Source organism: Leguminivora glycinivorella, chromosome Z (genome assembly GCF_023078275.1).
Source record: "Leguminivora glycinivorella isolate SPB_JAAS2020 chromosome Z, LegGlyc_1.1, whole genome shotgun sequence".
In the NCBI taxonomy this organism is placed as follows: Eukaryota; Metazoa; Arthropoda; class Insecta; order Lepidoptera; family Tortricidae; genus Leguminivora; species Leguminivora glycinivorella.
The window spans coordinates 49401966-49419212 of NC_062998.1; the positions used below are offsets into that span (position 1 = coordinate 49401966).

The window sequence follows — 17247 nt, forward strand, 5'->3', positions numbered from 1 at the left end:
CATCTCTCTGCAGCCCTAACCACCGGCAACTTGGGCTCTGCCCCGCTGCTGGCGGCACCCTAGGTTAGGTTTTTTATAATGCGTTTATATGTTTTTTATATTGTTTTGTATTTGTTTTTGTATTTAACTTTTATATCATATTATAAACAGCCTACCTTAAGAGAAAAGATGAATAAAGGAATAATAAAATGATAAAAGTCGAGTAAAGCTAGGATATGATTTGTCATACTCAAGTAGAATGCCTCTTATCATATCATATTAACTACTAGCTTTTTCCCGCGGCTTCGCCCGCGTACTAATCTAATCTTGTTTTCCCATACAAACTTTGGACCCCTATCCCACCCCTTAGGCACTGGTCCCACCGCGAGCTAGTAAGCTATGAGCTATCGGCTAACGAACAAAAGATAGTCGCTGCCGTGCAAATAAAAGAGACACGGCGATGTTTATAGTTACTCGCCCAGCGGTGAGCTATCAATATCGCTGTGTCTCTTTTATTTGCACGGGAGTGCTTATCTTTTGTTCGTTTTTATAGCCAATAGCTCATAGCTTACTAGCTTGCGATGGGACCAGTGCCTTAGGAGGTAAATTTTGAAAAATCCTTTCTTAGTGCTCGTGCTCCTAACACCTCGTAAGGAACCTACGTGCCAAATTTGGAATCTCTAGGACCAGCGGTTTCAGCTGTGCGTTGATATGTCAGCCAGTCAGTTTCTTCTTATAAACCGTGTTTCACTTAACACTAAAAACCTGAAAACCGTTTGTTCAGAATCGAGAGTAGAATCGATTGAGCTATATCTTGATGGGGGTAATATTTTTGTTTAAATTAGTATTATTAGTTATTTTTTATGTGCCTATTCTATTGTATTCGTAATACAACATTGTGTATATCGCATTGCTAGAGGTTGTTTACCTTTTTCAGTATTTGGGGGTATTAATACTGGCTGGTTACTTGTACGATTATTTTTTCCGCTACGAGTTTGACGTTGTTTGTCAGTTTAATCTTAATGTTTATCATAAGTCATAACAAATTGAACTCGTACCTAATTACAATCTTGTTTTTTTGAATATTGGGTTTAAATTTGCTTACTGCGATTACCTGTCCAATTTGAAGTTTGCTGTGACAAAGCTTTAAAGTGTTTTACAGTGACATCTTAGCTGTCTATTGGCTAACCTTATGTTGTTGCAGTAACATACACAAATAAATAGTTTTATTGTTTATGGTGGTAGTTAGAAATTATTTTATTGAGTGTAGAGCTAAAAGTCAAGTAGAGCTGTACAGAAAATTAAAAATTCAATTTAAAAAAAAGTAACCATCAGATTAAAAGATGAATACTCTAGATGAGTTTAAAAAAATAAAAATCTGTTGTAGTCATACTAGTTATGAAAAAAAAGCTGCACTTAAATGGAAGCAAGCCGCTTTGCATGGTGATAGTAGACGATTTTTTCCGAGGATATCGAAATTTCATCCCTTAGGAAGCCGAGCGTAGCGAGGTGTTTTATGAAAATGAAAAAAATTCTATCTTTTTATTGTATCGTCCGATTTTGACAAAACGTATCTCAAATGAAAGGTATTAATTTGTGTAATATAAAAAAAATACAAAGAAAAAAATTTGAAAGAAAAGTAAGAAAAATAAAAAAAAAGTAAATTTACGTCTCGCACTGAATAACTTCAAAGAATGACAGACAAAATGTACAATGTCGATATATGAGTTTTTTTTAATCGAAGACAGATAAATTTTTAGTTGAAAACTGAAGACCACATCGAAATCAGATTAGCATTTTTTAAGATACAAGTTGCCAAAGTTGGGAAAGATCGCTTTATATGGCCACTTTGAAATTCCTTTGCCAGAAAGTCAGAAATAATATGTTTTTCTGACACAGAAAAATACATAGTAACAGTACACACCAAAATAAAATTAAAAATTTCGAGAATATTATAATTTCATCCCTTAGAACGACGAGCGTAGCGAGTCGGTTACGAAAACCGAAAAAAAATCTCATTTTTTTGTACGTCGTCCGATTTTGACAAAACATGTTTCATTTGAAAGGTATTGCTTTATGTAACTTAAAAAAAAATATTGATAAAAATTGGAAAAAAAATGTAAGATTTTTTAAAAAAAAAACCTTAATTTTCGTATCACACTGAATAACCGCAAAAAACGGTAGACACGGTGTATAATTTCGATATATGATTTTTTTTAATTAAAGACAAATAAATGCATGATTATAAACTAAAAACCGAATCGAAATCGAATCAGTAGTTTTTAAGATGCAAGTTATCAAAGTTGGCTTAGTTTGTTTATATGGTCGCTTATAAATTCCTTAGACAGAAAGTCAGAAACATTATATTTTTCTTACAGTTAAAAGTATGCATAGGTAATAGACATCATAATAAACAATTTTTTACGAGGATATAAAAAATTCATCCCTTGGAAAGCCGAGCGTAGCGATGTCTGTTACGAAAAACAAAAAAAGGCAGTTTTTTTTTATTGGATCGTCTTTCTAAGGGTTTCTAAGGAATGAAATTTTTATATCCTTGTAAAAAAATGTTTATAATGATGTCTATTACCTATGCACACTTTTAACTGTAAGAAAAATATAATGTTTCTGACTTTCTGCCTAAGGAATTTATAAGCGACCATATAAACAAACTAAGCCAACTTTGACAACTTGCATCTTAAAAACTACTGATTCAATTTCGATTCGGTTTTTAGTTTATAATCATGCATTTATTTGTCTTTAATTTAAAAAAATCATACATCGAAATTATACACCGTGTCTACCGTTTTTTGCGGTTATTCAGTGTGATACGAAAATTAAGGTTTTTTTTTTTAAATCTTACATTTTTTTTCCAATTTTTATCAATATTTTTTTTTAAGTTACATAAAGCAATACCTTTCAAATGAAATATATTTTTGTCAAAATCGGACGACGTACAAAAAAATGAGATTTTTTTTTCGGTTTCCGTAACCGACCTCGCTACGCTCGTCGTTGTAAGGGATGAAATTATAATATCCTCGGAATTTTTAATTTTATTTTGATGTGTACTGTTACTATGTATTTTTCTGTGTCAGAAAAACATATTATTTCTGACTTTCTGGCAAAGGAATTTCAAAGTGGCCATATAAAGCGATCTTTCCCAACTTTGGCAACTTGTATCTTAAAAAATGCTAATCTGATTTCGATGCGGTCTTCAGTTTTCAACTAAAAATTTATCTGTCTTCGATTAACAAAAACTCGTATATCGACATTGTACATTTTGTCTGTCATTCTTTGAAGTTATTCAGTGCGAGACGTAAATTTATTTTTTTTATTTTTTTCTTACTTTTCTTTCAAATTTTTTTTCTTTTTTATTTTTTTTTAAATTACACAAATCAACACCTTTCATTTGAGATACGATTTGTCAAAATCGGACGATACAATAAAAAGATAGAATTTTTTTCATTTTCATAAAACACCTCGCTACGCTCGGCTTCCTAAGGGATGAAATTTCGATATCCTCGGAAAAAATTGTTTACTATGATGTCTACTATCACCATGCAAAGCGGCTTGCTTCCATCCAAAAGTGCAGCTTTTGGCCAAAAATTCTCCATAACAAGTATGACTATTGGGGTGTCTGAGGTTTTGAGTGATACCGGAAACACGATGTACACCATGTTTTTATTGAATTCCGGTAACTTCTTGATAGGACACAGAATGGCATGGTTAGTTTTCTTAAATTCGTATTTTTTTTTCTAAAAAAACCATACACCTGCGATAGATGTTACTTCAATTGCTGTTGAGAAACGGGTTTTACAATTAACTCACACTAAGTCAGTGTCAAAATTATGACATCTCAATCGCATATCGAATACACAAAGCTCGTATCTTAACACTTAACAGCAAATCTATGTAACATCTATCGCAGATGTATGGTGTTTTTCAGAAAAAGGTATAAACGATTTAAAAAAAAACTGGACTACGCTATTCTGTTTCCTATAATGGACCTCTATATGCCGAAGTGAACGGAATTCAATAAAAGCACGGCGTATATTTTAGATTAAATAAATGAAACAATAGGTAATTATATGGCACAATATTTCACAAACAAGTTTTACATTACTTAATTATGAGAAATCGATATCATATTTAGTGTTTTTTTATGCTAATGGAGGGAAACTAGGATCACTGCCGCCTATGTTGACAAGAGTAAACCGAAAAAAAAACTATTATTTCCAACGTTTTACCTGTCATAGTAAAAACATCCGTTTATAACATTAATGTTTGTCAACACGAAAGGTTTCCATTATAAATTATAAAGTACTTACGTTTTATCCTTAACATTGAATCATATCGATTATTACTTTTACATAGTCCCGAGACGTCGCTCGTCTGCACGACTTAACAGAGTGCCTAGCCAACGTCACACTAGCTTACGATTCGTGGCTACTCTCCCTATGGCTCTTTAGAGTACAGTCAACCAATTAGAATCCTAGGCCACTCTAGAACCCTGTCGTATCGACACCGTGCTTTATTTGCTATAGAAATCAGTTTGCCTTCTACTGTGAAAGGGTTCTACCATGGCTGATCCATACATGCCGATTCCCACCGGCTTGCCTAAAATTGATTACTAGTTAGTACCTAATGTTAAGGTAGGTTGTGTAGGTAGGCAGAAAATTTTCACCAGCCGCCACTGATAGATATCTATTGCTCTTTCGTATTGGCCCGACAGAGCTAGACTACGTTTCGATCGACATCTAACGCCGTGGCTTGCGTGGGCGACGGTCGCGCGATCGATGCGACGCATGCAAAATCAAACCTTATCGATATGGAAGTATGAGACGCGACGGTAACGTCAACGATTGTCTTTTCTGCTAGGCCTGTAATGGCGCGATAGAGCCAGGCCACAGAATATATAACAGTACAAGTACAGAAGGACCACTGCTTTGAAGTTCACGAAATGCCGCCAAATGCCTACAAAATTTTAACAAAGAAACGAGCCGCACGTGCGCAGCGTCGGACTATAGGGTTACCTATGAATTAAATCGAATTAATACTCAGATAAAATGTTATACTATTATATTCAACTCTTGTCTTGGGCACTTTCTAGGTATAAAGTATTTATATATTTTTGTTTAAGTCCCAACATCACAAGCCTTATTGAACTTTTCCGTGGGACTTAAACCATAGTAGATTTGTGTATTTTTTTCATGGTGTCTATTTAACTAAGCATCATTAGACGTTGCATATGAACCTTAAAAAAACTCGCGACGCAAAGTAACAATAAAAAGTGCGAACACTGTGCGTTCCGTGAGAACGCGCGCCACCCCTGATTAGGCGCGAACTCGCGGCCGCCAGCATGTACTTGTAGCGCGGCGATAGAATCACGGAGTGAGCCGCCCCTGGCCAGGCTGCGTTTCATTCGCTACGTTGCGTCAGCGATTGCCACTTCGGCTAGGCCAGCAGATGCAGGCAACCTTCGGTACGGGTAATGTCCTTGGTTGTTACATTTTTAGATGTAATAATACTTATAGATTTAGTAAAGCACACAACAGTTAAGTGTTTGTTCTGATATTGTATTTGACAAGCGTTTATTAAACTTTCTATGATTGTTGTTGTGCTTTGTATAAAATGAATATATTTGTTTTTTTTTATTGATAATATTAGGCTAGTTTCCTACTAATCAAATCAGCTTCTTTTTATGAACTGTCAAAACGATTTGCTAATATGGAATTACTATGAAATACTGAGGAGTGACGTCACGGTCAATTCATTTACTTTATATCCTTCTCTTTGACTTATTAAATAGAAATTATGTTTAAACATAACTACTGTCCATGTTTTTCTTCTAATTATGTGGTGCTTTATTTCGTGCACTGCATAAAATATTTTATTTCATGTATAGTAAACTAGCCTATTCCCGCCTACACTTTTTTAATTTTGCTCTTATTCTAGCGATGGAAACGGCTTTACTTACTTAAATTATTTGGTATTTTTTTATACCTACTGATAAGATAGCTATGAATGGGAAACCATCGGGCTGTCAAGAGAGCGTTCTTGGGTCGATCGGCTGGTGGCCGTCCGGCGGGACGATCCAGGTATCGCTGGGAGGACAGTGTCGCCACACCTCGGACACTGGCGATCAAAAATATGAAAGAGGCGCGTTCCTAGCACATATTCTAAGCTCGTGTAGGTGAACGCGTACCATGCTTGTATGAGTGACATATGACAGGTCGACTGTTCGCGTTTTTGACAGGCGGTAACTGTGAGGTAACCGAGAGGGGGTGGGTGGCACTTTTAGCGGGAAGCGGGAGTGGCCATACTGTACGATAGTACTCTTTATTATACTGTGGTGTCGCGGATCTGCGTCGGCTTCAAGTCAGTGACTGGCAAGAGGCTCCGCAGGATCGAGACAGGTGGCGATCTCTCATTTCGTAGGGCAAGATTCACTTTGGATCATTGAGCCAAAATAGTTATAGTTTTTATTTGTCAGTGATGTAAACAAGAAGTAAATATTTTATATTTTGTAACGGTTTCATCGCAATTTTGTCCAAAATAATATTAATAAAGTGAAAATAATTATACTGAACGTGATAAATTACTTACAAGTCTTACAACAAAAAAGGATCAAGGATTTCACAGCATTTAGATACCAATGTTCTTAAATCGGTTCTTGACACGTCCGATACTGACAGTTTATAGTGCGGCTTTCCTGTATTGATTAGTTGGTTTCGCCTTTAGCCTAATATATTTTTTGTTTATATTTAAGGTGTCTATAGCTCTGCCGTGAAAAATATTTATAGAAATAAGGAGATCGTTCCATAATTGCCACCAGTACAGAGCATATATAAGGTCCCACGCAAAAAGAAAATAAACATCGACGGCTTCGCGGAAAGAAGTAGCGAATCTTAAAACCTTGCTTATTAAATTTTGATTATCTAAAACCATCTTTTATTTTTTTACAAATGTTTATGGGTAACCAGTACAAGCTGTCCCGATTACATATGACGTCGGCACATTCTTGTCGGGCTTTAGTTTAGTTTAGTTAGACAAGATAGCTATGTCAAAGTATAATACTGACCTGCACCGGCGACATGGTTGACGCACGCGACGGCTGCGCGGGCGACTCCGAGCTGCTCCAGCCCAGGCCCTCTCGGGTCTCTGCAACAACCACTATAGTTACATACCATAGACTTGATATATCCCATAGAGCAAACGCATCTTAATCTCGTCAAAATGACCAGGGGCCCGTTTCTCGAAAGGTACAAGCCTTGTATTACAAGTGCGCGAACTGTCAATTCGTATGGGTTGTCATGGAAACACACTTTTAATACAAGGCTTGTACCTTTCGAGAAACGGGCCCCAGGTATAGTTACTTAGTCGGTCCATATCTAATCCCTATTTGTATCTTGCAGCTTTCAAACATCGAAAACTTTAAAAAATTCGTGATATTATTGAAGCGCTGGTCGCCTAGCCGTAAGAGCGTTCGAACCCCGGCTCGCACCAATGAGTTTTTCGGAACTTATGTGCGAAATGTCATTTTGTCATTTGCCAGTCGCCTTTCGGTGAAGGAAAACATCGTAAGGAAACCGGACTAATCCCAATAAGGCCCTAGTTACCCTTCGGGTTGGAAGGTCAGATGGCAGTCGCTTTCATAAAAACTAGTGCCTACGCCAAATCTTGGGATTAGTTGTCAAAGCGGACCCCAGGCTCCCCTGAGCCGTGGCAAAATGCCGGGATAACGCAAGGAGGATACATGATATTACTAGATAAACACATGTCACTCGTGATAATCGTTGAGTCCCGACTCACGGGAAATGTTGACGTCGACGATCATCGACGTGACAAATCACAAGTGGAAGTCCGCTGTGTGTTACCTCCTGCTGGAAGACTCATCCCGAAGTCATCCATTGGGCTGAGTCGGGCCGCGTGGAATTGGGACGCGTCCAGTTCCTCCCTCGTCGCCTCAGACCAGTCGGTCCATCTCGTCCAGGTGTACCCCCATTAGTCCAGGTGTGACTTGCCGTGCTCGGGGGGAAATGAAGCGGCGCTGTCGCGGCGCGGTGGTCGCGTCTAGCTTCGCTCTCAACCACTCGGTCCTCGTCCAGGTGAACCCCTACTAGTCCAGGTGTGACTCACCGTGCTCGGGGGGAACTGCAGCGGCGCTGTCATGGCGTGGCTCGGTGTTCGCGTCCAGCTCCGCCCTCAACCACTCGGTCCTCGTCCAGGTGTACCCCCACTAGTCCAGGTGTGACTCACCGTGCTCGAGGGGAACTGCAGCGGCACTGTCGCGGCGCGGCTCGATATTCACATCCAGCGCCGCTCTCAACCACTCGGTCCTTGTCCAGGTGTACCCCCCACTAGTCCAGGTGCGACTCACCGTGCTCGGGGGGAACTGGGGCGGCGCTGTCGCGGCGCGGCTCGGTGGTCGCGCGGAAGCGGGCTGCGTCCAGCTCCGCCCGCGTCTCCCCCCAGACCACTCGGTCCATCTCCTCGTCCAGGTGTATCTCCTCCCCCTCCGCCTGCACAGACAATACAAATCACATTCATAAACTAAATAGCTTTTGCCCGAGGCTTCGCCCGCGAACTAAAGTCTATCTTTGGACCCATATTTGACCCTCTTAAGAGGTGAATTTAGAAGAATCCTTTCTCAGTGCTCCTCTACACCTTATAAGGAATCTATGTGCTAAATTTAGAATCTCTAGAGTGATTTCGGCTGTGCGATGGCTGTGCGTTTATATGTCAGTTAGAAATAGAAAAAAAAAACTATACACGGAAAATTTTACTGTAACAGGCAGAGCTGAGAATCGAACCCGATTCTTCAGCTTAGGCGGCTGACGTGATCACTACTACACCACCCCGACAGGCTGTGGTAGGTGTGGTTCCGTCTAAAATTCTCAGGTGTGTCACGCTTAATGGAATTTTCGCGAAAACAATCACATTAAATATTTTTTATAAGGTAGGTCAATTTAATAATTTTCGTACTCAGAATCACAAGCCCTTTCGATCCAGGACAAAAAATGGACCCTATTTTTTTTAATCGATGGAATCAGGCGTTACTTTGCGGAAATCCATGTTAATCGTAAACTAGAACTTTCCTTTGCTAATCCGCGAATAGATAACGTGCAAGTCAATCAGTGCTAACCTGTTATAATTACTTGCGTATTTTTTACATGCAATTAATTTTCCCACCCTCCCACCGCAAAAATAAAAATAAATACGCAAATAAATATAACAACCCACCACCAAATATACAAAACTCGACACGTGTTTCGCCTCTCTACGAGGCATCCTCAGGAGCTGATGTTGACGGTCCGAAGTCCCGCAACTGACTGATCGTCCCCAGAATGGTCGGCCATATTTATACTTTGTCCACCCCCTACCAAGCAAGTTAGATGGAAAAATTCGTAATAACGGCGATGACGCAACATTCAACTGCTCATTAAGGATTAACCCCCTATTGTTGTACCTAATTATCTCCAACTGTTCTAGAACCCCCAAACGCAGCCCTTTCTCACATACATGTAAAACATCAAAAGAATGATTCTCTGATACAGTATGGTCACTCTCTATCAAATGCTTTGCAAAATTGGATCTCTCTGGATGGTTGTGCCTGTATGATGCCATATGCTCCTTATACCTAGTAGTGAAATTGCGGCCCGTTTGGCCCACGTACACTTTGTTACAAACATCACAGCTCAACTTATAAACCCCAGACTTTTTCCCTTTCTCGATCCTATCTTTGCCGTTACAAAGCTTGGAGCGCAAAGTGTTATTTGTCCTAAAGGCCACAGGAATGCCGTTTGACTTCAAAATCTTATAAATGTCCTCTGACACTTTGCCAACATAAGTAATGCTCGCTTGACACCTCTTAACCGGTTCAGAAGGACGTGCCGCATACAACATATTGTTAACCATAACCATTCGCTTCTTTCTGATGATGCCATCAACGATTGATTTATCATAACCGTTCGAAACTGCCAAGTGGTAAATATTGTCCAATTCGGCTCGATAGTGTTCTTCAGAAAGAGGCACAGACAACATCCTATGCACATAACAGTGAAAAGCGGCCAACCTATGCTGCCAAGGGTGTGTAGAAGAAGCTGGTATAACTGTATCAGTATGTGTAGGCTTGCGGTAAATTTGAAATTGATGGCTATTATTAACTCTAGTAATGGTCAAATCTAGAAAATTCAATGACTTGTCTTGCTCTAGTTCCTTCTTAAACTTGATCTTTGGATGTTTACTATTAAGCCCAGTAACAAATTCATCCAGCAGGTCCATACTCCCCGTCCAACAAATAATCAAATCATCTACGTATCTGAAGTAATACAATATATTATCATTCCCTGCAATATGCTGGTTCTCAAAGTGGTCCATAAAGATATCCGCCATTAAAGGACTCAGTGGAGAACCCATGGCTAAACCATCACTTTGCAAATAATACTGTCCCCCGAATCTAAAATAATTATGTTTCATACATATAGCAGTTAGATCTATCAACTCATCTACCTCCCCTGGATGTAAACGTTGCTTTTCAAAAAGGTCCCTTAGAATATCCAAAGTCTCCCCATACGGCACATTCGTAAACAAACTATCTACATCCAACGAAAGCAAGACAGCATTATCTGGAATAATAATATCTTTGATCTTTTCTATTAAAAACAAATAATAGTTAATAATAGTTTGCAGTTAATAGAAAAGATCAAAGATATTATTATTCCAGATAATGCTGTCTTGCTTTCGTTGGATGTAGATAGTTTGTTTACGAATGTGCCGTATGGGGAGACTTTGGATATTCTAAGGGACCTTTTTGAAAAGCAACGTTTACATCCAGGGGAGGTAGATGAGTTGATAGATCTAACTGCTATATGTATGAAACATAATTATTTTAGATTCGGGGGACAGTATTATTTGCAAAGTGATGGTTTAGCCATGGGTTCTCCACTGAGTCCTTTAATGGCGGATATCTTTATGGACCACTTTGAGAACCAGCATATTGCAGGGAATGATAATATATTGTATTACTTCAGATACGTAGATGATTTGATTATTTGTTGGACGGGAGTATGGACCTGCTGGATGAATTTGTTACTGGGCTTAATAGTAAACATCCAAAGATCAAGTTTAAGAAGGAACTAGAGCAAGACAAGTCATTGAATTTTCTAGATTTGACCATTACTAGAGTTAATAATAGCCATCAATTTCAAATTTACCGCAAGCCTACACATACTGATACAGTTATACCAGCTTCTTCTACACACCCTTGGCAGCATAGGTTGGCCGCTTTTCACTGTTATGTGCATAGGATGTTGTCTGTGCCTCTTTCTGAAGAACACTATCGAGCCGAATTGGACAATATTTACCACTTGGCAGTTTCGAACGGTTATGATAAATCAATCGTTGATGGCATCATCAGAAAGAAGCGAATGGTTATGGTTAACAATATGTTGTATGCGGCACGTCCTTCTGAACCGGTTAAGAGGTGTCAAGCGAGCATTACTTATGTTGGCAAAGTGTCAGAGGACATTTATAAGATTTTGAAGTCAAACGGCATTCCTGTGGCCTTTAGGACAAATAACACTTTGCGCTCCAAGCTTTGTAACGGCAAAGATAGGATCGAGAAAGGGAAAAAGTCTGGGGTTTATAAGTTGAGCTGTGATGTTTGTAACAAAGTGTACGTGGGCCAAACGGGCCGCAATTTCACTACTAGGTATAAGGAGCATATGGCATCATACAGGCACAACCATCCAGAGAGATCCAATTTTGCAAAGCATTTGATAGAGAGTGACCATACTGTATCAGAGAATCATTCTTTTGATGTTTTACATGTATGTGAGAAAGGGCTGCGTTTGGGGTTCTAGAACAGTTGGAGATAATTAGGTACAACAATAGGGGGTTAATCCTTAATGAGCAGTTGAATGTTGCGTCATCGCCGTTATTACGAATTTTTCCATCTAACTTGCTTGGTAGGGGGGGTGGACAAAGTATAAATATGGCCGACCATTCTGGGGACGATCAGTCAGTTGCGGGACTTCGGACCGTCAACATCAGCTCCTGAGGATGCCTCGTAGAGAGGCGAAACACGTGTCGAGTTTTGTATATTTGGTGGTGGGTTGTTATATTTATTTGCGTATTTATTTTTATTTTTGCGGTGGGAGGGTGGGAAAATTAATTGCATGTAAAAAATACGCAAGTAATTATAACAGGTTAGCACTGATTGACTTGCACGTTATCTATTCGCGGATTAGCAAAGGAAAGTTCTAGTTTACGATCCTATTTTTTTTTGCATACTTTCCACTTTGTAACCGCTGTACAAAGTGCTTGTAAAATGGTAACTAAGTGGAAAAATTTAATTTGGGACGCGTTTTTTTTACCTAGTAGGATCGAAAGGGCTTGTGATACTGAGTAGGAAAAACATTAAATTTACCCATTAAAAAAAAGGGTTTGAATCTTTTTTCGCGAAAATGTCCTTTTACCAATTCTAAGGGCGAGCAATGGATGCTTTCGCCTCCATAATTTTATAGGGTTACGATAAAGCGGCGAGTACGTGCGACTTTCGTTCCGGAGGTCGCGGGTTCGAACCCCGGCTCGCACCAATGAGTTTTTCGGAATTTATGTGCAAAAAGTCATTTGATATTTACCGGTCGCTTTTCGGTGAAGGAAAACATCGTGAGGAAACCGGATTAATTCCAATAAGGTTTAGTTTACCCTTTGGGTTTAAAGGTCAGATGGCAGTCGCTTTCGTAAAAACTAGTGCCTATGCCAAATCTTGGGATTAGTTGTCAAAGCGAACCCCAGGCTCCCATGAGCCGTGGAAAATGCCGGGATAACGCAAGGAGGATGGATGACGATAATATAGTGCTAGAAACGCGGTGTTGCCATCTATAAACTAGAGAATAAACCACATGTATTGTATGCTCACGCCTAGGGGATGTAGGTAAAATGCGTTACACTTAGAAAGTTTAAGTTCTACTTTAGGGTAAAGAGAAAAATAAATTGGTTTTTCAGTGACTGGTTGCTATATTATAGCCCATTTCCCACATCACAGTTCGCAACCATGTTAAAAATTTAAATCGTAACATCTAAGTACTATAGAACATTATGCGATAAACTAAGTACATGCACAAATAGGTAATTCGCCACGCGTGCCGATTTCAATATGTGTCTATTATGCTAAAACCTTCTCCTAACTAGGATAGAACTTCACTTATAGGTAAGTTCATTTTAATCTCTAATTTCAAATTAAACATTATGCACACTTATAACATAATGTTCTATTATTAACTTTTTGAACGATGTAAGTGATTTCTCGTTATGTAAAGGCAAGGATTGACAATCTGCATACTAAGAATCGTAGTGTGCGTGTGGATTGAGTGAGCACCTTCCGAAAATAAAAATAAAAATGCTGATCATTTAGTAAAAGTTCTAAAACAATTGTAAAACGAATCTCCGAATTTGTAAAAAGATAAATCAAAAGATACAGTCATTAACATGTGCTCACTCAGTTGTCACAAACTACCAACGACAACAGTGAATGTATTCATTTAACATATAATATTTATATACTAACATTTAGTAAAAAATATGCCAACTTACCTCTATAAATTTTAGATCACCTAGTGACGTATTTAATTTTTTACAAATAGTTTCTTATGCTCACTCAATCCTCACACTTTTAAAAAGCCGAATTTTGATGAAAAACATAATATTTAGACCGCTATTATATGTGTATAGTTTAGTAAAAGTGAAATGGGAATTTGTAAAATACAAAACGAACCACTAACGTGTCAGGTTTTTTAAAATAAATTTTTGTAAGTGCTCACTCAGTCCACACGTTTTGAGAAGACACTCGAAAGTACTTCAACATTTAGTAAACATTTTTAGTAAATATCCACCATCTAATATTTTATATTCGTTGTCTGGTTTTAAAGATATTCAGATATAACTTTTCTCATACAAATGTATCATGTAGGGTGACCACACTTTGTCGGCACTTGATTTTCCCCGCCTTTCCATTGTCATATTGAGATTGGGGAGCTTCGTTCAATTTTGATAATAGTTTATTATAAACTAATACCATATTAATTCTCCATCTGCAAACTGTTTTTAGGTTATGTTCTTGGCCTAGTGATGATGTTTATTGTGTAATTTTTATCGACGTCAGGATGATAACCATATCGACATTCGTGAATTAAAAAGGACATGAATGATAATTGGTAAGAAACAAAGAATATAATACTTCACTAGTAAGAAACCAGAAATCAGGAGCCGACATAGTGTGGTCACCTTACATGATACATTTGTATGAGAAAAGTTATGTCTGAATATCTTTAAAACCAGACAACGAATATAAAATATTAGATGGTGGATATTTAGTAAAAAATTTTACTAAATGTTGAAGTACTTTCGAGTGTCTGTGGTGCTACAAATCTTAAGATATTTACATTTTTAACTTTCTCAAAACGTGTGGACTGAGTGAGCACTTACAAAAATTTATTATAAAAAAACATGACACGTTAGTGGTTCGTTTTGTATTTTACGAATCTTTTGATTTATCTTTTTACAAATTCAGAGATTCGTTTTACAATTGTTTTAGAACTTTTACTAAATGATCAGCATATTTTTTTTTATTTTCGGAAGGTGCTCACTCAATCCACACGCACACGAATCGTACCTCGATTTTTTAGCGCCACCTATTAAATACTATCATAACTACACTGATGATGGCGACAATTTTTTTTAATGTGCATTGACGTGATATTACGATATTAAAATGAAGAAGCAAGTCATTTGTTCTTATAAAAAATAAAAACACGCAAAAATATTTGGCGACAATATGATTTTGGCCACTTCCAGGCTGACAAACAGCGCCATCTAGTTATAAGTCTAAATGCCCCATATATTTCAGGGGTACCTTTTTTGTATGAGCTTTATCTGTCTTGTATTATATCGTCTTTGGTCAAGGTAAAAGCTGCAGCGATTAATATTTCATTATGTCAAGGCATTAAATAGGTTACCTACTTCATTTTAAATGCCTTTGAAAAGTGTGACAACTTGCTTTATTATTCTGTTATTGGCATTTTAAAAAACCTAGCGCTTTTCTGTGACCCAGTTATTTTTGTAGATACTTGATCTAGATCAGATAGGAAAGAAATTGGATTGACATACTTTTATTAAAGTTTGTTTGGCAAATAATGTAAAATATCATAATGGACGGTGATGCCATTATGGACAAAATAAATACAAATCCTTAAAAATAAGTATCTAAAATTGGTTTCTAACAACTGACGGCATTGTACCATAAACAGGAGTCATAGAGCTGCTTAATTTTGAAATTTCATTTAATTCGGTTATTTATGAAGGATTTGGCTGCAAGATAAAAGTCATCAATCTACTGAAAAAAATATCAAGACGAATTCTTAGCAATGTTGCTAAGAGAGTTGAGTTCATGTATAAAATAAAAAAATAATACTCGGTGTAAACTTGAATGAGTTTTACTTACTGCATTAACCATGAGATAAGGTATAAAACATACTAGTTTGTTACTCCAAAGATATAAAAAGAAATAGTGTTATTTTGCGAGTGTCCATAACTGGAATCGGAAAACTGCCTACCTCCTATGATGGACAAGGAACAATTTACGAAACCCAAATTTATAAGAAAAATCCTATGTTAAAATAACCCAAACTAATTTTATTTGGGGTATATAAAATTGACTAATTAATTATCAGTTGGCTTTAAAAGTAAAATTTTAAACTTATTTCACTGTCCATAATGGGGGATCCATTACTAGAGAACTGTCGTCCATGATTGGAGAAAAAAACACCTCATTTTAATTTGTTCACTAAGTATGAAGAAACCAATAAGAGTATCTATTCTGCAATATGCTTAAAATGTAAAAGAAGGATAAGACATTCAAGTTTTAACACGCTTAGCGGTAAAATTTATACAATCAGTGAAATATCAAAAATTGGCAAATTTTATCTTAAACTGTCCATGATTGGGTCCGTTACCTTATTGTATTTTTTTAGTATGAATAGAATAGAATAGAATAAACATTTATTCGTGAACACAGACAAGACAAAGAACACATTGACCCACGTTTGACCACGATCACACCTGATGGTAAGTGATGATGCGGTCTACGGTGGAGCACGCTTACCTATGAGATACCTAAATATTTACTCTTGCTTTAAAGAGACCTGGATTGTACTCATGTGGAAACACAGACTCAGGCAGGGCATTCCACTCCTTGGCCTTTTCCTTGTATTGCAATAAAACAGCAAAAAAAAACAAATATGGATTTATAAGTGTAACTGGACACTTTCAGTATTTCTGTAATAATAAAAGCTGATTTGACTAGTAGGAAACATAATATATTTATTTATTTTAATTAAATAAGACATCAAAAATTATACACTAATAAGTTATAAACCATGTAAATTAACCTAAATCTTAATGTAGCCTAAATTAAAACTAAATAAAGTAAAAATTCTCCCTTCGGCAATGTTCCTTAGATGCTGGCAACATTACCTCGTTTAATCGCAACGCTTATGCGCTGAGCGAGGAAGCTGCCAGCTGTACGGTCCCCCATCATTTTTTTTTAGACAGCGCCCCATGAAGTTTCTTGGCACTCGGACCCCACGGGCCAAGAGTTCCAACGCCAAAAGCAACAAATATTCAACTTACTATTAATTGGCTACTTTCCTTCTAGTCAAATCAGATTCGTTTTAAGAACTGTCAAAACGAATCGTGTCACTTATTTTTGCGCCATTGGTAACATGTTATTGCTGATTTTTTCTACCGTAATTCCCGTGAAATGTTGTTACCAAAAATTGATGATTACTTTTTATTCATTTGTTGTAAAGTCCTTTACCTATTCGCAAATCGATATAGGTAAGGGACTTCACTGCCAATGCATGGCGTATGATAATTACTTCGAAGAACTAAGTATACCTATAGAGGAATAAGGGAAGAGTTGTACATACATCAGTAAATGCGGGTTATTTGCATAGGCATAGTTAAGTGACATCTAGCGACAATCACGCGCCAAATAACGTTAATTATCAGTACCACTACTCGATACTAGGTGGAAACTGTGTCTCGTCTGCCAAAAATTTTAATATTAGAACAGTTTGCAACTTATGTTACAAGCAGAAGGAATTGAAAACAGAATACTGTTGTAATATTAGCTAAAAATACTTGAAATTCAATTAGACCTATTTCATAGTCCTAAAATTATTCAGACATTAATATCATACTTTGCGC

The 17247-nt window shown here is 37.4% G+C and overlaps 1 protein-coding gene across 3 annotated transcripts in view; it reads right to left on the bottom strand.

Moving 5' to 3' along the window:
* Nucleotides 1–17247, bottom strand: part of LOC125240641 (anion exchange protein 3) — a 216343-nt gene that overhangs the window by 62944 nt on the left and 136152 nt on the right. For all 3 annotated transcript variants that reach the window (XM_048148636.1, XM_048148635.1, XM_048148637.1), the window contains 2 exons: nucleotides 8357–8498; nucleotides 7058–7137 (listed from right to left, as the gene is read on the bottom strand). In XM_048148636.1, coding sequence (XP_048004593.1) covers nucleotides 7058–7137; nucleotides 8357–8465 — 189 coding nt within the window. In that variant the 5' untranslated portion in view covers nucleotides 8466–8498. The remainder of the gene's footprint in view (nucleotides 1–7057; nucleotides 7138–8356; nucleotides 8499–17247) is intronic.